At 38.5% G+C, this 27,978-nt stretch overlaps 1 protein-coding gene across 2 annotated transcripts; it reads right to left on the reverse strand.

Annotated features, from left to right (window-relative positions):
- Positions 1-1,490: 1,490 nt before the first annotated feature.
- Positions 1,491-27,300, reverse strand: LOC122874352 (chromodomain Y-like protein 2). Of its 2 annotated transcripts, XM_044192066.1 has the most exons (8): positions 26,963-27,300; positions 16,949-17,552; positions 15,510-15,644; positions 10,706-10,923; positions 4,696-4,868; positions 4,389-4,599; positions 4,091-4,234; positions 1,491-4,003 (listed from the first exon to the last, which is right to left on the reverse strand). In XM_044192066.1, exons 1-8 carry the CDS (start codon positions 26,984-26,986, stop codon positions 3,845-3,847), a joined length of 1,668 nt encoding a protein of 555 aa, XP_044048001.1. In that variant the 5' UTR covers positions 26,987-27,300; the 3' UTR covers positions 1,491-3,844. The 2 variants fall into 2 exon arrangements, with proteins under 2 accessions (XP_044048001.1, XP_044048010.1); XM_044192075.1 differs by lacking the exon at positions 15,510-15,644 and having other exon boundaries at positions 26,963-27,296.
- Between the last annotated feature and the right edge of the window lie 678 nt (positions 27,301-27,978).

The following is a 27,978-nucleotide window of genomic DNA, read 5'->3' on the forward strand; positions in this document are numbered from 1 at the left end:
CCGTCTACTGGCTCTTGTTTCGATGATTGATCATTTTCTGAGTGAATACCATGAGATGTGGTTGAGGGCTTAGAATCAGTAGTATATGGACCTTTCAAGCTTGGATTCTCTTCACCATATAGGGTGTTGTTCCCAAAGGTCTTCTTCTTGTGTTTTTTTTTTTTTTTTTTTTTTTAAAAGTGGGCTACAACACCAACAATTGCTTGTAGCAGGCCTGTTACATCAATTAGAATGACTCTTACTTCCTCACAACCAACACAGGAAACGCCAAGTATCTGTCTGAGTTAAAAGACAATAGCACTGAAAGATGTGACCACAGATGCTTCAGAATGTAGACTGAAGCTCAGTTCCTTCATATCTGAATCATTCTTTATTAAATAATGCAGTATCACAGCCATTAGTAAAAGGGGCATGACTGTGAACATGCCTTTTCACACTATTGTTGTTGTTTTTTTTCATCCAATTATTTTAGTGAATAAGGGTTTTTGTTTGATAATTACTACCTATTCAAAGTTGTGTCGAGGGGCACTGAGTGTTGGGTAAGGTTAGGTTAGCTGACTGGAAATGAATAAAAAACTATCGACAAAAACCTAGTTAGTGGTTTGAGAAACGAAAGAAAACACATTGTGAAAGTACTGTTTCTTTATTTGGAAAGGCTCACTCTACCCATCACAATGTATGGATCAATCATTGTCATTTATTGACAATTATTTAAATTATAAGGCACCCCAAGATGTGCTTTGAGACAATGTGGGGAGAAAAAGACATGAATGATGAAATACATTGGACCATACATGATGTTGTTGTTCTAAAAGACAAGAACATGTCAAACAACAGGTATTTTTTATTTAGTTATTAATAAATAATGGAGCAAATATGAGAAGGTTGTTTTTTTTAACTGATTTACTTCAAATTGGATTATCAAGCACACTTTAAAGACATGCTAAGGTGTGAATTTGGATCTGATGCCTGAAAGAGAAACTAATAGTTCAAAACATTTTTTTAAAGTAAAGAAATGCATTTTCTATCTCAGGCGATACACTGAAAATAATTCATAATATTTTACAAATTGAAATAAATAAATGAATAATTACATAAAGACCCCTGTCTTGAAGGCTCAGTGTGATTAATGCTCAGTGCACCTGAGTGATTTGCATTCAGTGATGCTGTGCAGTAGCCATAATACAAAGGTTCTTCTCACCTCTTCTTGGGACACTAAAGCCAAGCAAGAACTGGGGAGTATTAACTGTTAATCACCAACAGATGTGGAGTATAGTCAAAGAAGTGAAAGTAGAGGCCCCTTTCATTAAAAATGGAAAAAGACATTCAAAAATCCCAACAACTTCAGACTGATTATTTAAGCCTAATGGAGTTTTTGGTCACAAACCTGCCAAACTGCCTGTGAGAACATGACCATTTAGATTTTGTGAGCTTTCTGTAGCTGATTATATAGCTGGCAAGTTAGGATAAAAGAATACATTCAGGCACAGTTTAATGTAACAACAAAGTTTTTATTTTTCATGAGCTTATGTGGAAGTGTGCTGTTGTTTTAGTTAAGTACTTAATGACTTGCTTGCTTCATCAAACCATTTGTTATTCCCTGCAATCAAACTGCAATGGCCACAAATAAAACTGATGATTGAAAATCATTAAGCAACCTCATGGAGCATTAACAGAGTCTTCTGAAATACAATACAGGTCATTGTATTCATCATCTGTCCATAAAGCTCAGCAAAACACATTATTATACATTCAATTATCTCACATGCCTTTGAAAATACTTAATCTGATAATGTCAACTGAAAAGGTAAATATTCAAGTGACAATAGTGTTTACACATTTTGGTTTTGAAATTGGATATGTATAAATGATCTGCTTTCCTGGCCCATTTTGTTCATCAAAGTTTTCATGGGATAATTTAGAAAGGGTGATTAAGAGAGTCGGGGTGCTTCTGGAGCAAAGGAAACCACATGGCACTGCACGTCCAAACAGTTATCTCACATAAATACAAAAATAAACTGCACCATTTCTAACCATACTTACAATGTTGGTACAAAACATACCCTGAAATACAAGGTATATAGGACAGGCAAGACATTTATATGTACAGTATATTACATGAGATTAGTTACACAAACCAGTCTACATTATCTATATATTATTCTGTTCTGCATGTTTACAACTGCAAAAACTGACAAATATCTTCTGAGTTTTACAAAACAATTTTCACAGATCTACATTTTTTGGTAAAAAAAATAGATCACTAAATACACATTGCAATATTAAATTTCTTGAAATCTTGAATCATCACATGCAGATAAGGACAAAGTCAACTCAGCTACAAGACTGTTGCATTTCCACAATATTGATCACTGACAATTAGTGTAGTCACAATGTGATTACTTGAGGACCAAGCAATTATCATCTCTTTTGTGTGCTCTAAAAAATACACAACTAAGAAATAACTGTCAGGTAATATCATCACGATCATCAGATTTGTTTTTCAAAAAACAATCACGCATTTCACACAATAACTATCTGCATTGATAACTGGAAGCCATATTATACATATGGACCACCAAAGTACTGCACGTAAGGCTATTTGTAGCTCTAATTAAATGGGATAAAATCCATTGCTAATCTCTCCATGTGATTTTTGCCACCATTTCATTTAATCATCTAAAGCCATTTTGCACTCAAGCCAAAATGCCATCGAATGGACACATCTGGATATTTAGTGCTAGCATTCATATGAGACTTCCAGTGTTCTCCAATTCCACTTATTTTTCTGGTTTGCAAAATGTTTTAGGTGCATTTCAACTCAAACAAGTCTCCCTTGAAAGAAAAATGCGATTTTATTTGTATACATAAAAATTAAATCAAACGTTTCATTGCAGGTGAACATAGCTAAAGACAGATGGATGTTGACAGAATGAGGATGCTATCACCAGACGCTCTCATTAGCACATGAGCATTAATCTTGATTTCATGTAACGGAAGCAAATTATTGGTAATATTGATCGTGATAAATAAAAGTTACTGGAAAACAAGATGTCTGTTCTGTGTAATAAAGGCTTTTACAGTATGAACAATGAATTGTGTGATAATTCTTTTTGAATTATCCAGAGAGTTTCATGATCTTTTATGGTTAACTCATAAGATGACATGTTTTGAGGTGTCACCAAATCTGATCCACTGACATGTACATGAGCATGTACGAACATTTGTGGCTAGTTTTCTAACAGTTTTCTTCTGTCCATACAGAGAAGATGGAATGTGCATGTGAGGAGAAAGACACAGTGTCCTTATGCAAACTTTGGTTTACACTTCAACTCAAAACAATAAGCGACTAAAGAAAATCCTGAAAAATGCATCTTATATACAGAAAGCAACTCTTTTACAAACTTGAAATAAATATATATTAATATATATTATCATCAATGTATCATGTGCTATCAGACATACACTGATTTCATACATCCTGATGATTTCATAAACACATAAGTCTCAAATATGTACAGAACCACTCTGTACCTCCCTGAAGAACCTTCTTCAGTGTTTAATTTAAGCAATGCACATTTGGCCCTTTGCTCTTTGACTCCTAGAGAATAAACATATGGACAGTTATGGGTCCAATAATAAAGTTACTTTACAAAAGATGCTCATGAAGGAATTGTTGGTGGACATGTGAGCAAACAGAACTCCAGAGAATCCCCTCTGCTGATGGATGGAAACAAAGACCCATAATGCAACTTTTCCTTCACTTTGAGATCACAGCGTTATCATCCTGGATTTCCCTCGGTAACCTTTGACCCACATTGATCAGTTTACTGGGTGTGGACGATCACTTCTCATACGCCTTGTTGTGCAGGTAACTGAAGAGTGCCTCTAGTCCTTTGGTTGAACACCACAGCTGCTTCAGCATCTGACACTCTTTCTCATTCACTTCCTCCAGGACTGACATGAGGATACTCCTCACCAGGCATTTGGATTCTTCTAAAACCTTTTCAAACACACACAAAGTGGAGAGGGTCATTTGGTTATATTCCAGATACACTTTGCCCCCTGGGTTGTCTAGATCAGGACCTACCACTGCATTGCATGATGCCATTTCCTTCACACGCAGCATCACTTCTTGGTTAAATGTGGTTGGCCAGAAGACCTGTGACACCAGACCTCGACTGCATGCTTCTTGTGCTGTGAGTTTTCTTCCACAGAACAGCATCTCATTGGCCTGCCATTAGGGTTAGAAATGGGGTCAGGGTTAGCAAAGTATTTTCAATATGTTATGCTATCCAAATGTTTGATTTGGGTAAACACAGGGTAATCAGGTGGTTATAAGAGGTCAAGTGAAATTTGCCAGAAGCCTTGATATTTATGGGACCCACCAGAGCTACGCCCAGAATCTGGGGGAAGGTGTAAGAGGAGCATCCAGAGGGGGTGAGGTGGAGGGCTGCACATGGAGTTTGGAACCAGGCCCTCTCACTGGCCCACACCACATCACACAGGGGCAGGATGGAGGCCCCTAAGCCCAGAGCAGGTCCGTTTATTGCCACCACAATGGGTTTTTTGAAGTGGATGAATGCCAACACAAAGTCCCTAAAGGAGTCACAGAACAATCAGTAGCAACTCTGTCAAGTCTAAATGGCAAGTCATAAGAGAGTCAGTGTTTTTAGTAGACAGATTTCTCATTACCGTACGGCATCTGCGATGCGGCTGCTCTCTTTTTTGCGGTCAGTAGACAGACGCCCTATCAGGTACGACGGCTCCAGGCCACTGCAGAAGACAGTCCCCACGGAGCTGAGTAATAATAATTTGCTGTCATCAGCAGCTGCATTGCCCAGAGCTCGACACACTTCCTTCATGATCTGAAGAGAAAGAGGAGGAGATGTGTATTACATTTTTAACTCACCTGACACATGAAGAAAGGTTGAGAAAAAAGATAAAATATAGATATTCAATCTTTAGAGTAAGGCTTGACATCCACCCAGGATCTGTCTGGCAGACAGACAGGCCTAAGAAATAATGACAGACACTGAGAATGCAAGAATGCTTATTTCCATTCCTGCAATGCTGACAGCTTATGGAAGAGTGTATTTTCAATAGTGCTATTCAACTCGTATAACTAGGCACCATGTGATCAACATATTTTCACTTAAGGGGCCACAGATTTTCAGGATCCATTTTTATGTGCTGTTTAAGTGCTGGTGTTTAAGTTATGTATACATTCAGAAACACTATGGTTTAAATTCTTCTTCTTCCAGTGTTTTTATTTATCTTTCTTATAAAAATACTAAATTGATTAATAAAATAATACTAAAGGGAAAATCATAATGCTTGCTGTTTGACAATATATCCTATTTTACCATGACATCTACAAACAACAAATTCTTTCAACAAAGTGGAGTGTATAGTTATTGTATGACGAAATCTAGCAATTTCGACCAATACAATATCTTTATCATGTCTGAATTTACAGACAAAAGTATCAAAGGCTTGTGTGCATATTTCATGCATAGATGCACTACTGATGGAAAGCACATGTTATAATGGCATTTTTAAAATGGTATTCAATGGCTCCTCTCTTAGATCCAGAACTTTCTGTAATGTTGCTGTAGTAACTGTTTTAAGTCATCTGTTGACTGATTGTTAGTTAGTTCAAGTTGTGAACACATTATTTCATGCAATGATGGAATCAGCTGCTTTGTTGTCATTGCAAGCTTCCTTGGCACATCAACAGAAAAATGTCCTTAGCAAAATGTCATCTCCTCAGCGGAGATGCTGAATTCATCAAATCGTAAAACAATGTTGGTTTTAAATATAAAAGTATATAAAATATATTTAAAATATTAAAGTGAAATATTGGTGGTGACTTTGTTCCAAGCTAGTTAACATAACTTTCCGAGCAGCAGCAGACTGCAGGTGAGATGTTTACATGACAACTTGCTTGGCAGGTTGTTTCCTTGACAGCCTGCATGCCAGCTGCAACTGCATATAGATAGCATCTGCTTCTACTGGCGGTAATGTCGGACCCATAATCAAGTCAAGTCAGTCAAGTAATTTTTATTTATATAGGCCAATATCACAAATTTGAGTCACGGGGCTATACAATCTGTAAAACATATGGCACCCTCTATTGTTAGACCCTCGATTGACCGATAGGAGTCGTGCATGCAGATGAAATATATTAACTATAAATAAATATGATAATAAATCAATGGTCAGTCTTCAGTTAAGTACACTTGTATGATACCTCAACAAATGGGACCAATATAGCAGTCTGTGAAGAGAGACGTGTTTCACTCTGCCAGTTAATATCAGCAGTGCATCATTCAGCATCAACAGACAAGTGTTTGGCCTTTGTCTCATGTGATGATGAAGGGAGCAAGCCTACATTGTCAGACAGCCAACCTGATAAGAAGTCGTCTGGAAACCCAAACCGCCACATCACTGTCTGCAGCCAATCTGCACACTCTATTGCTGCATTTAATCAGATCATCACCCCTGACCAATATTAACCATTCAACCTCAAAGTGAACTTAATTCTCTATGTTTCACCAAGCACACAATCTGTTCCCAGTTTTAACTGGATGTGGTGAGTGTGTGTGTACGAGTGACGTTATTCTAGCAAGGTGAATTAAAACCCACTCAGATACATGTAGCAAAGATGGGCAGATGCTGGTTCCAGCCTGTGAAACAGAGAGGAAGTAGAGAGCAGTCAAAGTGACATTCATGTGCAGCGAGCAGAGGCCTTAAGGACATTTGTAGACAAACAAATAGCAATAGCAAGCATCATTTCCCTAGGAATGAAATCACCACCTCTAGGGGTGGGTATAAGTCAATCAATCATAAGTTTTTATGCTTTTTCTAAAATTTGAGTTTTCAGTAGGAGTCCTTCCCACTTTCCTGATGCCTTTTGCATTTTTCTGTAGGATAGTTTGTCATTTCTTAAAGCACAAATGTCTGGCCTTTTTATGGGGCTATATCCGAAACCACACCGCTCACTCATTTACTGCTCCCTATAGAATAGACACTCAGTAGTTTAATCTAGAGAGCAGTAAACTACTGATAGTAACCTACTGAGACCATTTTGGCATCATCACTAAAGATGTAGAGTCACACAACTGTAATGTTTGTCTATAAAATCTATAAAATTCAACGCATTGCATTGTCAGATATTTAACAGAAACTAGTGTACATTCCATAGAGATACTTGAACTCTTGAAAATTGTGGACAAGTAGTGTACTAACTAAACTAAACCAATGGCTGCTTGGAAGATAGGGTGGGTTTTCTCCGGGTACTCCATCTTCCTACCACAGTCCAAAGGCAGGTTAAGTTAATTGGTGACTCTTAATTGCCCATAGGTGTGACTGTGAGCATGAATGGTTGATTGTCTCTGTGTCAGCCCTGTGATTGACTGGCGACCTGTCCAGGGTGTACCCCGCCTCTCGCCCAGTGTCAGCTGGGATTAGCTCCAGCCCCCCGTGACCCTCTAAGGATAAGCAGTAAAGATAATGGATGGTATATTGCGGACAGTGAATATATTATATTGATTTCGGTCACAGTCCATAGCTCTTACAAAGTCAAACCTAAATGTTCTGTCAATTTCTAATGGAAGTAATTTTCTCATGTCACAGTAGGAAAAGCACAGGTGTAAATAATGAGATTAATGATGGCTGAATTCCATTTAGCTGCTTCAGTTTCCTGCTCCTGGTATTGTGCATGTGGGCTCACTGTCGTGATGTTATCAGTGACACCTGTGCTTTTCCTGCTATGACAAGTCAAAATGTCTGCTGTAAAAAAGGCCTGTTGGGACTCCTTTCTCCCTCTTCATTAGTGCTTTCTTAAAGGCAGGTGTGCAACAATTAGGCCTACATATACTGTATTTACATACAAATATACAATATACTACAGAGGCTTAATGACAGTGATCACGATCTAGGCAATTTCCAAATACATTTAAAATCATTTCTCTACAAAAGAAAAAGTCAAATACTTTCTTTTTATCGAAGCATTGAGTGTTTGGTTGAAAAATGCACAAGGATATTTTTGAAGATTTTCTCAGTGAAAGCCATTCAGTAGGCATATCCACAGACTCTCTTGTTCCTGTAGCTTCAAAGACTGTGAGACAGAGAAGGAGCTGTCAGAGGTGTTTGATAAACCCAGAGCTTACAGGTTTACTGTCACACATGAAAGTACACACATATGTGCACACACAGTTTAGACCACTTCAGTGCCTGTGAAGTACAGGCTGCCGTGCAGAAATGCACATGGTGCTGCATCAAAGCCAAAACCACCCTCTGTGGAAGATCTAAGACACATCCTACAATCTGAGGGGAGGAAAATCCTGTTTGCTTAGATTTATGAGCCAGAGGTGGATGATTGTGATACATGCCATTATTTGTGGCTAAACTCACTATTGTATTGATGAACCTCTAAGGAATCTGTAAAAAGAATACATTTAAAACTCTTTATTCATTTACTCAAAATGCCAACTCACAATAGAGCAAGACTGAAAATGTTTCATAAGTTAACAAACTATAATTTTCTTTATGATTGCTTAATTAGTATATCAGCAAAGGTCTAAATTATATATATAGACCTGAATGACATGGTCTCTCCAGTTTATTTGTACAGGGTCAATATCAGTTAGTGATGAGTAAATGTAACATAAAGGCATGCTAATCGTGAAGTTTTCAACATTTATCAAAATTTTAAAAGCCTTTATGGATAACTCCAAAAACCATTTGTCATTTTGACAGATTCAAAACAAAATGGTAATTCATAAATTAGACCTTCACAAAATTAAATAGAAGGTTACAAAATGTCACAATAGTCAATAGAAAAAGTCCAAAAGCGAACAGACTAACTTTCAAAAGTGCAGTTGGAGAAAGCATCTACTGAACTGTGAAAGCAAGTTTGAATATGTCCAGGGGAAATTGAAATGGAGCAGCTTGTTGTTGATTGGAGTGTGGAAATGAGAAACCAATCACTGGCTGGTACTTTTCCTGCAGGCAGCCAATTCTACAAGTGGATCATCACAGTGCAAGAAGCTACAGCATCAGAGCAGAGAGCCATTAAACCACATTCAGTGTTGCACATTAGTCAGTCATTGAGAATGGCTCATGTAAAGAAGCCTACTGTGACAATGGCAATCATAAATCTATACATAAACACATGCTACTCCAAAATAGGTATAGTGTTAGATCCAATGTTAAAATTATAGACTTTGATAGAACTCCTACATCCATGTTTATCACTGTGACAGATTATAATACATCACAGCCCAACTCCTGAATTCAGGATGTACAGTTTGGTCTGCCACTAGATGTTGATTTTATGGGGGGAATTTGATTGACAAGGAGTTAGCAGGTGATCAACAAATTGCTGAGGAGACTGTGAGAAAACATATCAAAAGTCAGTGAACACAGCTTGATATAGATTATGCGCCCTAAACGCCTGTAGAGAAGACTCAGCTGGTATATCAACACACCTAATCAAAAGTGCTCCTAAAAATAGCAAGATCCTGTTTACATGTGTTCAATGTTTATTAATAATTTACCAAAAACTTTTTGCTGTTTCAGATCTAAATTTCAGCATGAAAACCATGAACATCTGGATTTTCAGTCATCATGGAATTCTGCCATTGCGATAGCAAAAATAATAATTTTATTTTACCAGCTGCTTTTGTATTGAAGTATCTGAATAACATTGTAAAAGTCAAAAGAATTATTTGGGCTTCTTTTTTAGCATGTTAAATATTACGTTTTGGTGATGTTCCTGTTTTAAACATCAATAAATGTAAAGATAGACAAACATTTTTACAACTAAGAAATATTGCAAGATGTACAGCATTAAGGTATTTGATCATTGAGCTTACATGTCAACAACAAAACTTGATGTTAGCGATCACAATGCCTTCTTGCAAACACCCTGTTTGAACCAAATGATCCAACACAAATTGGACAAAACAGAAAAGTTAGCTTCAACATTGTAATCTCTAGCAGAGATGTAAGTGTTACTTCTACATAGCAAGCAGTGGAAATCATTGGAAATCTGGCCATCTATCTCTAGGGTCTCCAGTTCTCTCGAAGAATTATTACATAATGCTCTCCTCTATAATCTTGCTACATAATTTCTTCACTAGTTCAACTGACATTTTGCTGCAATAACAACAGATGGCATAATGCTGGATTACATGTATCCCTAATTATTTGTAGAAACCTTGTTTGGCAGGAGGCAGTTTTAAGGAAACTCTGTGTCAGTACTAAGGACAGAGCCCAGGAGTTGTTTCCTAACCTTTTTTTGCAGAGTACACATGCTCTTTTTCAGCAATGGCCTGTGTTAGAGAACATAATCACACCTGGCAGCTGTCAACTAAAACCACAGTTTTCTAAAGTTGTCTACTGAAAAGCTCCCCTGGAGCAGGTGGGGAGCGAGTGCATACCTCCAGGGCATCTCTACAGCAGTTAATGAGGAAACTTTTCTCATTTATTTATCCCCATACAGAGCTCCTTGTCAGCTGGGATGCTACGTTTGATTATGTTACATAATCAAACGTAGGTCTCGATACAATGATACGTACCAGAGAAACACAAAAACATAAAAAGACAAACGGACATGCACAAATGAAAATAAAATAGTAACTCCTATGTATAAGCAGTCACACAGCGTATGTAGGTGTGCGTACATTCCCGTTCTCACCTCTGGTGTCAGAGCGTTGTTGTCTGTCGTTTGGCTGGAGAGCAGGACGTGCGTGAAGCCTTCCTCCTTCCTGACTACGATGTCTCGGAAGCGACAGTTGCTCTCATTCTGTCGCACATTGTACCTCAGCCGCTTGTCGAACACGTAGCCTCTCTCCTCAGCCAACTTCCTCTTTACTGAGCTGTGAAGATGCATCTTGCCATTGGCCAGAGGAGAACCTGACGGAGCAGGGATGAAATAACAGGTCAATCTGTCATCTGGGACTTATGTAGCTATTAGACACCTACTGATAACATTGATCATTTGAAACACCATGACAGAAACGCCTCATATATGAATTTAAAAACTGTGTGAAAAATGTTTTATATTTTTCAACCTTGATGTTGTTTGACATCAACACCAATTTCATTGCTGAGATTTGGGGATGTAGTAACATACATACATAATAGTCTATTCTAAAGTAATAATGTCCATTAAGCATCACATCAAAGTTAAAACAGGAAGTAGCTTTGAAAAATATAATGGCTGTTTACAATGATCATTTTGGGAAAAACATTTAAACACTGACCTTCACTTTCACTTCAACCAGTGAAATTATTATCCAAACCACTGGTTTAGATAATATGGTTAAACTGGAGACTTATTAAAAGCTCTGTGACTGAATGACTTGTTTTTCTTTGAAACAGACTTGTGATAAAGAACTATGCTGAGCTTGATTTGACTTGTTTTACAATATATTTGCATATCTGATGTGGAAAAGTGAAGCGTAATGTCTCACTGACTGTCAGCTGAGGAAAACTGCTGCCCCCTATCACAGCATCGGCTCTGCAGCACATTTTTCTTAACTACCATAAGGTGGTCTAAGTTTTCTTTATATAGCCTATATATATTAGCTATCAGACAAGTTTAGCCTTACTTGAAAAGGTGCAAAGGTTCCTAAAAAGTGCATTTTCTTAGTACCTAATCTGGTATGACTTTCATGTTTTCCTGTGTCTTACAGAAAAGAGAAGTTTCCATTTCTGTCTGTTATAAAATCAGGGGTTGAAAAGCTGAAAAATGACTTCATACTGTATTTGCAATAAATACTTTAGAAGATATTCCTAGATAGCATTTTTAGCATTTCTATTGTTATTGCAGCATGAAACATATGCAACTTATATGCTAAAACATAATCAGAACTTCTGAAATTTTTACAAAAACATGAGGTTTGGATCTTTCGTTTACAACTAAAATTCTTTATCATTAAAAGGAACTTTGAATGGAGTAAGACATATGTACTTGCAAGTGTAGACTGTGGTTTGTATGAATTTTGTTGTAAGTCAGTTAATTATTTGGAATTTGTTTGTCTTTTCTGTGGACCCTTACAGCTGGCAGGCATGTCACTAATGTGCCAAGATAGCGTTCGCCTATTTTTGTGTCATCTGACAGTAATTTCTCTGCAGTATATCTAAGCTGTCCCTGGGGGATTCATTGAATTTGATTTTTTTTTTTCTTGATTGCATTAATATTTCTAGCTCGAAAACCGCACACAGAGCTGAGTTTTCTTGCTATCTAAAGTTTCACATTTGAAAAGTAGGACCAACATTAATCCAAAAACTGTTCTGATTCATATTGATTAAAAGGTTTCTGTGAAAGCTGAGTAACACAATCTCAGTTGTGCACTTCCATCAGCTGACTGGATGAAAGAAGAAAGAACCACAAGTTAAGCAATGCATGAGTCCTTTATCTATGATTGATGCAGTGGTTGGAAACAATAAAACACAAATAAGTCATACATCACTCAGGAACAAAAGCGCATTCTTTCTCACCACAGCAAGTGGTGTGACGTGTTTTTGAAACATTTCAGCTAACAATGTCAATTATGAAAATACTAATATAAAAGCTGGGTCTTTAACACAAACGGTGGGTCTGATATTTGGAAAAAAAATCTTTTCAACTTTTGCTTTCAGTGGTGACTTTGAAACCTAAACTACCTAAAATCACTCAATGAGAGCCTCAGTCTCTGTTTTTAATCATGAGTGATTTCAGGTAATGGTAATGTAGGCTGTAGATATGAGAAACTGGCATTAAATAATCATTTATGTGATGGACTGTATATCATCCACCCCAAGCTTTCTCAAACTCAGACCCAACATATAAAATTACAGTTCAATTCAATTCAAATTACAGTTAAACTTAATAAATTGGGGTTAGTTCCTCTAACAAACAGAATCACCCAGAGTTTGACTCTGCAATACAAAATTTAATTAACAGCGATTTTCAAATTAAGAGTCTGTTTCAATTAAATTCTACAGAGGAAGACCATAAACAGACATCAGCCTGGACAGATGGGATTTCTAATGGTAGTAGTGCTTTAAAATGGTTGTAGGACAAGAGCCTGAGGCTTTGGTCTCACTGACAGTGCTCCAGACACATGACATTTTTGGACAATCAAGAGGTGCTGTCAGCAACTGGTGCTACCGTTAGCTAGCCAATTGTCACGGAGATACCAGCATCTCAATCATTATGGTAAAATGAATGACATTTGCAACCTCGTGTCTTCGCTCCCACAATTTACTGAAAGACTTCATACCATGCTGCTGCAGGTTTTAATTTATCCCTATGCTCAAAAAAGATGTATCATAGGTAACGGTATAATGACAGTATGAATTGATATCTCCTATGGGCAATTCTTTTTCTTTTTTCTGTAGAGAAACAGAAACTTGAAGGGAATGTTTAATGAAGAAAGGTCAATCAAACAGGCATCTAGAATGCCACTGACATCTTCTTGTTGCTGCTATGCAAGCAAATATTTGGCACTCCTTTTCTTACAATCTTTCTTACAACTCTGCTAAATATGTAGGTCTGTTTTTTTTTACCCAAATTACATGACCTCGTGTGAACATTTTACCACCAGTCGACAATCACAGAGACACCCTCTGCCAGTGCTCAGGTTAGCGGGTGAAGCTTAGGGTGCTGAATGAGGTGAGTGGGGTAGTCCTTTGAGGATTAGGAGATTAGGATCCATAATAGCTGCCAGACCAACAGCCATTGGTTAGGTTGGTAGCCCAAATGTTCTCACATAGAGATGTTCTCAGATGAGGTCTCACGATCACTAAATTAAGTTGTGGTGCTTTGAAATGAGTGAACAACTGACAGATTCCATGTGGAACTTTTTTCTATTTTCAAGTTCTCATTCTGGTGCGATGTAGCCCCAAAAGTGCACTAGAGTTTGCAACCAACAGTTAAATACATTGAATAACATGACTGAAGTTGATTAGAGCTGGACAATAACAAACAAAAATCAACAAGAGAGCACAACAAGCACATAATGTACATACCAATATGCACACATTCTGCGTATTCTGTGTATCTGAACAGAACAGTAAAGGTAGCCGGTACCCACAACAGAGGACATAACATTCCTTTAACAGGTATTATGGATGAATGGGAATGGACAAACTTCATATTAATTCTACTGCTGAGATGTATGTGTTGTTATTCAAATATGGTAAAAAATTTAAAAAACCCATTTTGATCTGAATTTTCTGTTTAACAAACCAGGATGACTTTTTGAAAACTTATGTAATGATTAACTATAGTAGTGCAGCCCTGGACTGTGACCCAGAAGTGAAATTCAAAGGTGTTATCAGCTGCTCCTGTAGTAAAGAACACAGTAGGAGCTTTAAGAGCTGTGTCTCTCTACAGTATAAAAGTGTGCCTTGTAATATATACTTTATTTATCTTTATAAACAATGCAATCTATCATGTAACAGGAAATGCTCATCATGGAAACATAATAAAAAAAACATCCAAAAAAGATAACAGTGTGCAATATAAACTGAATCACTTCTATGTATGTAGCTGTCTGGTATGTTAGGAACTTTTCAGTACCTGTAGAAGTCCACACTCCAGTGCATTTTCCATTAGAACCAAACTGATACATCTGCATGGCTGATATTAGCCATTAGCCATTTTTTGAACTATTGCACTTATATCAATATGGGCCTGTATGACAATAAGTAACAAGAAATTGCAGTACAGACAGGCCAAAGATATATTTGAGGTCATTTAGAAACAGCGTCATTACATAGATTGTTCATCAGAGAGCACTAGCCTGTTGATCAGACTGAATTGCCATTTTGTTTCACTTAAAAAAGGAGCTGTAAGCGACATTCACTGCCACTAAATGTCACACTAGAGCACCAGCATCTCAGACCAAAACAAATGGGCACTATGGCCCACCAGACTCCATTGAGAAAAACAGTAATTTTACCTCACAAATCAACTGGACAGAAACAAAACAAAAGTCACCAAAACCGTCTTTGTTAGTCTTTCCACTGTCCCAACAATCACCAACTCTGGTTTGGTCAAAATAAACCCTTAGTTCACCGCGTTAGATGAGAAAAGAAACAGGGAGGGACTCACATGCACCAACATGCACGGGCGCCGGACCGGCTACCAAAACAAAGAACAGAGAAGCTCGGATGACAATACACACACAGGGAGTGTGACATCATTCTCTGAGCAGGACACCATTACTCCACTATATCTTTATAAAGCAAACAGTTGTTTACTGCTATATTAATGTTCAGGATCTTGCATACAGAAAATTTAAAGACAGAATAAGTAGGATTTTTCCATCACTGTTTGCAAACACACAATTCAAAGTTAGCCCCTCCTCCCCGTCTCAACGAGCTAGAGAATAAATGAAGAGAGGGAGTGGCGTTGGCGAGAACAAAGCAGTGAATCAAAGAAATAAAACGTTATTTTCTGGTTGTTTTATAGCGGTTACGTTCTAAAGCACAAATAAAATCACCCACACCTTCCGCACAACCCTGTGGGAAGGAGCCACATTGAATGCAGCCGAAGCCAGGCTTCATCCTGTCCACTCCGTGGCCTCTCTGCACAGTGTGTGAATGTAGCTCAGCCCCGCCCTCAGTCAAACAGACACACAGCCCTGCACACAGACAGAGCAGAGGAGATACGGAGACAGCGAGGTTGCAACGTCACATCCTGCGCGCTGTTATTGGCTGGGGGCTACACACCACTGCCCAAAGGTTGACGCACCCAGAAACATCCCGAACACAGCAAACTAATAAGATACTAAGAAAATACAGGCAGAGGGCACAGGGAAGGGTCTCTGAAGATACAGACACCTCCATACTCTATAGTGAGTCTATACATTGTTTTTTTTTTTTTTAGGAAAAGTCTACGTCTTATTCTGCCTTTAACTATATGAATCACTGAAATGATATTAGATGGTGGTAGCGATTCAGAGGTCTGAAACAAGGCTAAGAGAGCACTGGCAAGTTTATTTCTTAACTGTGAAATGTCCCACTCATATATTCACATTTCACAGTTTTTTGCTAACCAAATTTAAGACATCTTATCAAAAATGTTTGTCAATGTTACAGATTTCTGTAAAAAAAAAATTAATATCTGCCGATATTGAGAGAAGAAGTCATGACATCACGTCTGGTCTAGCCTCTGTTCCACAAGCTTCTGTAACTCCATGCAATCTCTCTCTCTCTTTTTTTTTTTAATGAAACGTGTTCCATATTCCAAATTGGCATTCGCTACAGCACTTGCTATTAGAAATTGAAACCTTTGTGATTTCAACAAAGTTAAACAATGATTATTTTGAGTGCATACAAAAAACTACCAGTGCAGGTACTTGCGTCATCGTAACTTGGTTTCGTAAAAACTTCTACTCTATTCAGTCCTCTCTGTCATGCTGTTATCACAAAAATGTCTGAGCTAACCGTGCCTTGCCTCTTTTGTCAAGCATTTGACGTTTAAAGCGAGATTATGTAACTTCTACAAGAAGAACATATTCTCCTTCTTTAAAATGAAAAGTTGAAAATGCACCCTTGTTCAACTCAGTACATACAGGGGTTTCACAGCTACAACTTATGTGGTCTGGTATGACCAGTAGCCTATGGTGTCTAATGTTAGAAAACTTTAGGTAGATGTTGCTGTGTATCTGACATTTCTGAGTCAGTTTGCTGACTTTACGACCCTTCTCTACTTCGCTACTGTTACATTTCATTTTAGCATATAATTGTCACTTGTGGCCATAGCGGCCACTGTTCAGCAAGAGTTGCAGTCTCATTTAAATTAAAAATTAATTAATATTCACTTTGGCTCTGTATATTGTTATCAGATTTTTTTAACTACCACATTACAATATTAATATCTGCCTAAAATTACAGTATCAGCTGAGCTCTATTTTTCATTTCATTCAATATCTCAACATCTTACCTAGCTCAGTGGTGAACTGCTGTCCAGTGGTATCCATGTTTCCTACTTCTCCATCCACTGTGTCCAAGGGCAGTCTATGTGACCTTGCTGCTGTCTTGTGCATAAGAGGCTCCATCTCTCCATTCTGGAGTCCATTATGAGGAATCCTCACTGGAGGAACAAAGTGAGGTCCCCCCGGTGGAGGAGCCTTGTACATCATGGCTTTACTAATTCTGTCCCCTAAAGCATGTTTCCCAGGTCCTACACCCACCTTCCTCTGCTTCTGAGTGGGTCCTGACCCTCCACTTCCAATCCCTAGAACAGTCCCTACTCTAACCCCAACAGCTGGGCCACAAGTCCTTTTCTTTTTTCGGGTCTCAGACCGAGCTCTGGAGTTTTCTGCAGATCGGTGGCTGATGATGAGGGGCTCTTGACGATTTTTTGGAACTTTGGGCCGTTTGTGTGAGTGCAGTCTCAAGCTGTTGAACTGGTCAATGAATTCCTCACAGTGCAGTAGGTGGTGCTCTGGCTCCCATGTGTCCTCCTTACTTCCATAACCTTTCCACCTTATCAGGTACTCCCACTTACCCTTCTTGTTCCGCCTCTTGTCCACGATCCGTTCCACCTAAAGGCAGCACACACAGGGACAGGAAATTAAAAAAAATGTTTTACATACAGATTTACATGTTTCTCCGCTCCCATAACACTGATGTGTTTAAGAAATGAAGAAAAATAAACTGTATGTACTGATAAACTGATCAGCACAAACATTCACAGTGCAATAGACAAAGAGATTTACATGTTTAATCATTTTTAAATGCATTCCCGCTCTCTCTGTAGAGTCTCAAACAGAATATAAAAATAAGAACATTCAACATTAGCCCCTTCTGCACAGGCTAATTGACTGGCAGAGGTTTTATGAATGGAAATGTCTGCCGCACTGTGTTTTTTGATATTACAACACGGGCATGTCTAAATTTTCAAATTCTACACAGTGGCTTTAATCTTTAATGTCTAATGCAATGAAACAAAAATTAGTTCAACGGGCCATTTATGTGACAGACACTGAGCTTGTTTATTTCCTTTTGATATAGCTTCTTCTCATCAGAAAACTGAGGCAATCACTATTGGCTTTACAAAAAAGATCAAAGCTTGAAACGATGCCAGTCTGGCAGATGATGGAACTAACAGACAGCTGAGAACTGTATATCTACCAATAATCAATTTATTATCTGTATAAATGTACGGATATGCCTTTGACTTTTAACTATATGTCCACTAAAATGTATCATATGTGTGCCCTATTTAATTCTAATATAACTTACAGGGTCTGAGGCCCATCATACGATTTTATATTGCTGAAAAGCCCTGTGGGAGTGCATGGCCCAGCACTATACACAGCTGCGTTGTGGGTCCGGCAGCCACACCACAGAAATTTGGTGTGAATATTCATGATCCCCAGAGGATGAATCCTTTTGTTTTTGCTGTAATGGCACCATCAGGCCAAAATTTCCACTTTGTACACAGGAAATAACTGTAAAACCTAACGGTCAGATTTCCATGTTTCATGTTTCCCAGAAGATAAACCCTCCAATTTCATATATATAATGATGTATGTTTTAATGTTGAATTATATTTTGAGACATTGCCAGGGAGTGTCAAATCTTAAAAAAGGTACATTTTGTGACACATGTCAAGTTTAAGATAAGGGCTAATTCCCTGCAGAAGAAAGATAAGAGACCAGAGTGGAGCTGAGATGAGCTGCAGGCTACTATAATGAAGAGACCTAAAACATCAACTTTTCAAGGTCAACCCAAATCTAGAAAAGCCGGTGTATTTTACAATTATGTTAGGCCAGCAGAGAACACTATGCAAATGTTACTATTTAACCCAGGTACTGAATTATGTGCAGTAACTGAATAAACCCAGTGTAAAATGGACACTGCACACATTCTTAGCAAAAAAAAATAAGAATAAACAGAAGAAAATTAACCTAAGATCTCCAGTTCAGTGCAAAGAAACAGTGACTATAGTACATTTGTTATCATACTGGAGATTTTTTCTGTCTTCCTCAACATAGTCAGCATAGTTCATGAAATTACTTTAATTAAATAAATTATAGACTATATAACACCAAAATCTATGTTTTAAGTTAAAAAGTAAGTTGTTGTTGTTGCATACACAATAAGGCAGTGACATATTTCATCATTTGTTAAAAGACTAACTATGATAGTGTCGTCTGCAAACCTCACACAATGTGTGTGTGACTAATCACTCAAATTATAAGAGTGAGCTATTACTTTGCAATTCAGTTTGATTGCATTTTACTTGATTTGCAATTCAGAAGGTGCTGACAGGACTGAAGGTGAAATTTCTGGGCAGTAAGCTGTTCATATTCCACAATTCAATGAAGTACGAACATCCCTCTTTTAAAGGGACAAATACTTTGGCAGACCAAACTTGGGCTTTAATGACAGTTCATACTGTTCAAATGTTTGTTTTTTATTGAGTGGCAATTACTATACACTATATTGTGACTAGGTATCTTAACTCAATGTAACTTCTGATGGTTTTCAATTTCCCAGATTTGGGTGATGTGAAACATTTCTAAGAAAAACTTTGATGTACAAAATTAACCTGTATGTTCAAATTTTTGATTATTTGATTCTTTAAAAATGAAAATTCAAAACATCTGTTAATAAATGAAATTAACATAAACACTGACTACAGCATGTGCAATGAGAGCAGCAAAAAAGGGTTGAGGGGAGGGGAAGAAAACAGGACTCACTGAAGGCCTTAAGCAATTTACTTTATCTCAGACCATTGGTCCATCGTAAAAACGAGCCACACACACATCATCACAAAGAATACACACAGGACACATCACAAAAACAGTCATACATACACACCACAATAAAACATCACAGCAGAATCTGTCAGCATCACCCATTCTCAAAATTTACAAACCAACACCTGCACCAATGTTGACACATCACAAACGTGTAACATGTAGGTTTTGGTTGGATATTTATACATATACTGTATACTGTAAGGTTCCTTATCACTGCCTTATTTGGGGGTACATTTATGCTGCCAAACATATGACTAGCGATATAAAAAGCACAAGTAATAACATCCTCAGGTATCATGTAAGGCTCTTCTGATTTTATAGCAGTCTCTTACAGTTACTCTGAAGACAAATGCTGAATGCAGCTTTTTGGTCTTCAAGACTTTAAGCATACAGGAAAAGACAAGAAAAAGTTTTAGTAAGAGTATGTTAAACAATGCTTATAGGACATTTAGAAATGGCATGGTTTTGGGCCATGAGATTGATGGAAAATGGTTGGAGGGTTTCATCAGAGGCTTTAGTGCAGCTGTGGTAATAACTGCTCATCATGTTCTCAGATGTGCTGCGCACATTAACAGGAGTAAACAGCCTTTGATGGGTGAGCCGCAGGGGTGTCACAGAAATGAACAGACGATTAGCTTGCTTACAGTCCCAAACAATGTCACACTTAACAGCATTGCAGAGATGCATGCAGAGAAAAGAAGAGAAGGAAAGAAAAAGCGTAGGGTAAACTTGTGTACACGGCCCGGAGAGGTTTAGAAATACTTGATGCTTAAGTGTGAGCTGGCAGAGAATGAGTAAATGTGGGGCACTACTATCCTCCAACACCAACCATACGGTGCTGTGTACATCACATGCTGTGTATAAATTCTGACAAACCATCAGCGGCAATGTTGACATGAGGACCAAACAGTAAGACTATGCTTATATAAAAGCCGTCTAATTTTTAAAACGCTATTTTCGTGTGAAACGACTTGTGTCCACACTAGTGTTTCCAGGTCTTTTTCATAGAGACCTCTGCTCGCAGTGAAAAACGGCATCCAAACTTCATCCTCTTTTCATTTGGCAAACAACAAAACTAAACATCACAGCCAACATCCAGAAAGTTGGACAGAAAACACAATTCTAATTGGAGGGAAACACTATTTGAAGGGGGAACAGAGTTTGACATGATACCAGCTGAGCAAATTGTTATTTTATGGTTGTGACATCGCCTGACAAAATCAGCATACATACAGGTTACAACAACAGCTGCGCTGTGTGTTTGGCTATATTGACATTTAAAATGAACGATCACGGAGAGGGTTAGAGGCAACTAAAGGCCATCTTCTTAACTTTACTGACCCCAATGCTCGCTGGGCAGCTTACGTCATTGTTTTGCAAAAGGTCAGTTTTCCTTATAAACATCTGAAACACCAAGTCGGGATTGAAGATTTCCACACTCAGGAAACTATTTTGGAAAATTTAAGCTTTTGGGCCCAAGGCCCAAGATCACCATCATCTCTACCATTAAAGAAAATCAGTAAAATTGGACAACCCTATCAATGATCACTGCTTTAGTTTTGGCCAAACATGGCACGCGTTGCAGCAGCATGTCTTCCAGGGCACAATCTGTTGGAGTTAGCCCATAGTTTTTAGGATTTAGTGATGATTGGTAAGGTGAACGACCATTTTTGCATTATGAATCATGATAACATGTCTCTGCAATATCAAAATCTTCATATGCATCTCCCACCTGAAGCAAGGGGACGTCTGGTGGGTCACAAACCCTTCAAGAATGATCTCCTGTGAAGGCATTCTCCATTAATAATGTGTGTAGTAGAACAGCACTGCTGCATTGGCTGGCCTTGCTTATCATTGCTATAAATTGAAACTGTATACAGTAATATTTATTAGTGCAGGAAGATCTATGTGTCTTTGGTGAACAATGGTTGCTCTAGAAACAGACAACAAAATGTATGTTGATTTTTCCTTGCAATAATAACAATACAAAGATCGATCTTTGTATCTATGGATCTTTGAAAAATTCTACCCTGTAGGTTGTATTGTTTGTTTTCTTTCTACTTATGTGTTTGTGTAATTTATATAATAGTTTCCTTTCCTAATCCACAGATGCTGCAAGAATATTCTATAAACTTTGATACTGAATATATTCAGTTTAGAATCCTAAAAGTAACTTTTGCTTTATTACTGACACACTCCTTCAGTTATTGGTGGAAAAATAATTGCCAGTGACTCATTAGTATGTTATGACTGCACTATAAATGGAAACCTACGCCATAGGTATCTACGCTGAGACTCCCATTAACCCCTTGCGCCTAATATAAATCCAGCTTTAGGTGAAACCGATCAGAAGGTACACAAGTGTGAAAATTCACAAGATCAAGCATTGTGTGTCCCTTTGAAGGCAGTGGATTTGTGAATTTCAGTTGAAATTTTGAAATTTCAGTTGAAAGTTTGAATTTCAGTTGAAATTGGAAGGAATCTGACATTGCTTACTGTTTGTTAAGCTGGAAATGGTGGATGGTTGGAAAGTTTGAATGCAGCTGTGGTAATAACTGGACATCTGAGGATTTTCTCAGATGTTTTAAACACATTATTAGGAGTAAACAGCTTTTGATGGGTGAGCTGTAGGGGTTTCACTGAAATGAACAGGTGATTTGAATGCTTATAGTCCCAGACAATGTCACACTTAACCATATAACAGCATAGCAGAGACACATGCAAAGAAAAGGAGAAGGAAAGTGGAGGAGGTAGATAGAGGGGCAAAGTTGCATACACAGACCAGAGAGATTTAGTAACACTTAGTGCTTAAGTATGAGCTAGGAGAGTGGAGGTGGGCATTTCCTCCCTCAGATGCTAAATTCCTTTTCAGCAACCCAAAACATAGTGAGAAGACAGGCGTGTAATGTACACCCTGACATCACTTCTGACCACTGGGTGTGGTCAGAAGTGTGCACTGTTGCACCTGTAACCCCACCCAACAGTGATGTCAGGGTGTACATTACACACCTGTCTTGACATCACTGACAGATCACAGTCCGCACCCCCACTACATTATCACTCGCAGAGTGAGTCTTGGAGGGCAGAACCAGGCGAAGTCCAGGAGTCTTAGTTAATCAGGCACTGAATACAGATTGTGGCCGCAAACGCAAGGAAAACCATAGCGCACATTCTCACAAAGCCATTTTCTTAGTAAATCGAGCCCTAAAAGTTCATGCACCCACATGAGTGGAAAGTAGTGAAAGTGAAATATTAGTGACTCTCTTCAAGAGAGAAAAGTTATGGTATATAGTCGCTAGATTTGTCAATAAGCACTTTTGAAAAAAGTCGCTACGTTGGCAAAACTGGGATCATCAAAGTCACTATGATTCATCATCTGGGAACCATGAATGTCAATGCAAAAATGTTGCGCCAGTCTATCAAGTAGATGGTGAAATATTTTACTGGATAAATTAAAACTTTGACCTGCTGTTGCCACTAGATGAAAAGTCAGGGGCTCACCAGGTCATTAAAATGTATCTCTGGGCACCATGGATATCTGTGACAAATTTCAACATGGCTAAAGAAGATACAACTTCAAGCAGAGCTTCAGAGTGTCCACAACAGATAAACACTGAAGCAGTGCCTTTAGTTGTAAATCCATGATTGTCTGTAACCATCATCAACAAGGACACCTTTACAATCTATTACAACCAACAAAGTTCAAGTAAACCACAGCCATTGTTCTTCATGAATGAAATTTCAAACTTTTGACAGCCATGTTTCAAGCCTACAGGAGACGAGTATTTGATGCTCCAAAGGCAGATTTTGGGTGGAGAGGGGAAAAAAGTAAGTAAGAGGATGGGAAAACCTTAACTTCTCTTTTGCAATACATCTATACATTTTTAAACAGGAAGTTAGGCTCGAGCAGTGAGCACCTCAGTACAGCAACTGACCCCAAGTTGTTGTTTTCTCAATGTTGTAGAACTGTCCTAGTTCCATTCATTCACAGTGAAAGCCTGACCATTATCCACAATTTCACAAAAAATGCTTTCACACATTACTTCTCAGATGGTTTGATGTCATCATATCTGTTCAGCACAACTCGCTAGTTTACTCCACTTTCCACTAAGTAAGATAACAATGGCCTAGTTTACTGAAAGATCAATAAAGCATGCAACAGATGAGAGTGACAGTGCATTTTAGGAGTGCCCCCACTGCAGCACACAGCACAGCCTGTTGCCCTTATAGACTGAATATTGAATTCCGACAGATCATTATAGACCAAATATTTAATTCTTTCCCACTTTCACTGGTGCCAGAAAAATACTCACTTTCCATACCCAACCAGCCTATCTCACTCAGTCCTGGACGTCACTTGTTTTGTTTTTTTGTTGTTGTTTTTTTTTTTATTTTTTATTGTGCAATAAAGTGATTACAGAAAGGCCAAAAGAGATTATACAAAGTAAGACAAAGACAAACAACAAACAGATGTTCAGCAAAAACTGTGTATGCAGATGGATGTGTGTGTGTGTGTGTGTGTGTGTGTGTGTGTGTGTGTATGTGTTTGTGTGTGTGTGTGTGTGTGTGTGTGTGTTTGTGTGTGTGTGACCCATGGGTAGAGACTACTTTTTGAGGGTTAAGACTTGGTTTTAAGGTACAGGTTACAATTAGCTTAAGGTTAGGGTGAGGGTGAGGGTTAAGGTTAGGCATTTAGCTGTGATGGTTAAGGTTAAGGTAAGGGGCTAGGGAAAGTGTTATGTCGATGACTGTCCCCCACGGGGATAGTGAAGCAAACATATGTGTGTGTGTGTGTCTTAAGGTAATAGAAGATGTACACAGTATCACATCCCAAAGCCTTTCAGCCCAGGCTCCACCTCCTTAATTCCCCAACATCTTCTTTCCAAAAGATGGATTTTCTAACTTTAAAGTTAGCTCTAAAGTCAGCTAATGACCAAAAACCCCGGCTTCACAACGTCTTTTTAGAAACCTATTAGTAATGTCAAGATGTTCTTCTTCATTGAAAAATATCAAGGCTTATTCTGAGCTTGTCAGGTTGGCCCGGTTTGTGTGAAATGACTGAATCCCTCCTGTATAAATTTGAGCCGCAATGCTGTTAAGAGTCACCTTGTTTTTGTTTTTCTAAAAAAGAATACAAGAGTCTATTGATACACATACTACACTTCTTGACTTAATCCCAAACTGTCATAACAGTCCTATGCATCCAACTCCAAGAGGCAACAATACAATACAGAATGACAGTGAACTGAAAATACTGCCTCCAATTTTCAAACAAACAATCTCGTACAACACCATCAAACAAACCACTTCTACATAACATTATAAGCTAGTTTATTGGTGCTGGCACTCCCAACATGCACAAACTCCTCAAAATGATTACCTGACATAAATCCCAACAATAGGAGAAACCGTTCTCCATATTTCAAATGTTTATTTGGGTCAGTGTTAGATAAAAGCTGTACAGCACCTGCAACCTCTGGTCAGCTTCTCAATTTTGGTCACTCTAAACAGAACTGTCACCCATGGAGCAGGGAAAAACCCAAAGACTTAACTGACTGTTGATGGGCCCTGCCTGCCAACACATTGTTACACACAAAAACAAATCAGATTTTGTGAGTGATAAATTTAGTAAATCTAGGTAATAGTACAGGCTGCCACATGAGGCAGATTTCACATCAAACCAACACCCTGTGTGGAACAAACAGCATTTTCAATCTAGTCAAACTTCAAAACTAAAGTACAATATTGCTCACTACTCCTTCACTGATGTAATGCTACATTCACATAACTCGCAATTTTAAGTCGGGGGCTGACGTGAATGGTTTTTCCCGCTCAGCAGCTCATAATTACTCAACGATATGACTTGAACGCGGCATAAAACAAACAGGTTTTGCTGCGCAGTAGTAGTAGGCTACATGAATGTATGAAGCTTTCCCCAGTTGAAAGAAGCGTGATTAATTAAACAGATATATGCAGTTAAAATCTATGTTGTAATATATTGGAGGAAAGGGGGGAAGAGGAAGTAAATAAAAATGGCAACAGCCAAGACACATGAACACAAGGGGTTGGGGGGAAATATTAATATGGACTTATGGAAATTGTGTCCACGGATCCTGTTTTTGGCAGCACTGTGTTGTCATATTCCAAATGAAATGTGTTTCCGGGATAAAGAGCAATAATAAAAAATGCTTACAGTCAGCGGGCCTAACTGCAGAATAACAGTTTGCAAAAAGGCAATTACCAACTGGTTCTCACTGCTTTTCTTCTAACTGATGTCCTGCTTAACTCCTCATACATTGTTTGTCAATCAGATAATGTTATCTACTTGAACACTCATAAGAGGATCCTCAGGTTTCTTTTCGGGTGTACATTTTTTTATGGCACGTTTAAAATGTGCAATTTACTTTAAAACTTGTTATGTCTAACTATTTGTTTGTCCTTGGAAGTCGTCAGACACTCAAATACCCCTTATCTCTCTCTGTCACCACCATGAACTGAAACGTATGACACCATGTCAGTATAACAAAGGCTAATGACAGTAAGTGCCTGATTCAGTAAAGCTGATGTAGAAACCATGGCTTCATGCAAATTCTGGCACCGGTTTCAGAGTGATGTAGCGCACGAGGGCAGCGTGACCTTCCTGCCACCCATTTGGGCAACTTTTATGCCCAACACTGTCGGAGTCATAATTTCACAAATTCCCACATCAACTATGAAGGAAGCTCACGCATGCTTGTTTACACCGCTCGATAAAAATAAACTGGTGTCTCATCTGGTGTCACACCGCTGTAAAAGCTGTGATGACAAAATATCTTTTGGCATGTATGCGCACCTTCAGGACCATCACTCCGTCTGTAGCTATTCACCATGTCTGTCCGCTCAGCGCTGCTGTCACTTTACCACGACTTTCAACTCGGCGACAGTCTAAGGAGTTCAGCCCGTAAATTACATCTTATCTATTCACTACAGTCGTGAAGAATTTTGTCAAAGTATATCGGAAGCGACATAAAGTATAAGCATAAATTAACCAACCTTGTCTTCGCAAAGCTTGAGAAGGGTTAGTTTCGCCTGTTAAAGGGCTTAGTACACCGCTTTTTACATACGCGACGCCCTCCCCTTTACTTCCTAATTCCATTATTCGTCAATATTACAGAGCATTTTCCTTGGACATGGTTTTATCCTACCTCGTAAAGGTCTCCTGAAGCCATTCTGTGGTGCGGACTCCGGCGGCGCGGCGTTCTTGCCTGCCTTGTTGGCTTTTTTTGGACGCTACTCTCTCGGTGTTTCGGCGAAAGCCCCGATAGACGGGAATTAGCGAGCAGCCTTGTTATTCTGAGCAATCCGCAGTAGCAGATCAGCAGACAGTGTCAATCGAGCCCGGCGCTCTGCGATGGATCGTTCCACACTTAAAACAAATAACCATCGGGGCGGTGCTGTTTACCCAGACCCAAGTGGAGGACTGAAAATTAGTCCCCGGCTAAGAATGCACAGCCTGATGGTCTGCATGCGCCCCACTCCTCTGAGCTCTGTTGCAATCCAAGTGCTCAACGGGAGATGATAAGCTAAATGTCTTGTGTTCAGAGACACCAGCTGAGACATTTCCCTTTTTATGACCCACTCTACCTGTCCACTTTACTGTCAAGGGAAGACCTGATTTAACGTTAATTTGGAGTCATTAAGAAACATCAAGAACAAATGAATTGGAACTATTTATAAAGAATGGTGACTTACTGGAAGCTGCAGAATTATTAAAAGTGATGGCATGTAAAAGTGCATGATTAAAAAAACAAAAATAGAACTGTTGGGCTGCTCATCAGCACATTATCAGTGTTGTACTCCACAGCTTTATTGTAGGCTATATGGTTAAGATTCATAAGGCACCACATGATTTTGCATGTCATCTTGACTTGAAGTGTTGAGAAGTTCTTCTTCAGTTGGTATAATATCTAAAATATTTTTTTGAGTTTTTAATGCCATCAACTGATCAACTGAAATATGCAGTGTGGAAAGCCATTAAGAATTATTCTTATTTTTCATTGACTTATTTTCCTTCTTTCATTCTTTCTATTGACCACAAAATCAACAAACTAAGAAACCCTTTGTCACTTCAATGTAATTTTTTTCACTTTTATTTAAAAATCACACTTCTAAGCAACTCTGCAACACAGCAAGGTATTCTGATATTCAGTTATGCGTCTAG

This window comes from Siniperca chuatsi, linkage group LG1, assembly GCF_020085105.1.
Source record: "Siniperca chuatsi isolate FFG_IHB_CAS linkage group LG1, ASM2008510v1, whole genome shotgun sequence".
NCBI lineage: Eukaryota > Metazoa > Chordata > Actinopteri > Centrarchiformes > Sinipercidae > Siniperca > Siniperca chuatsi.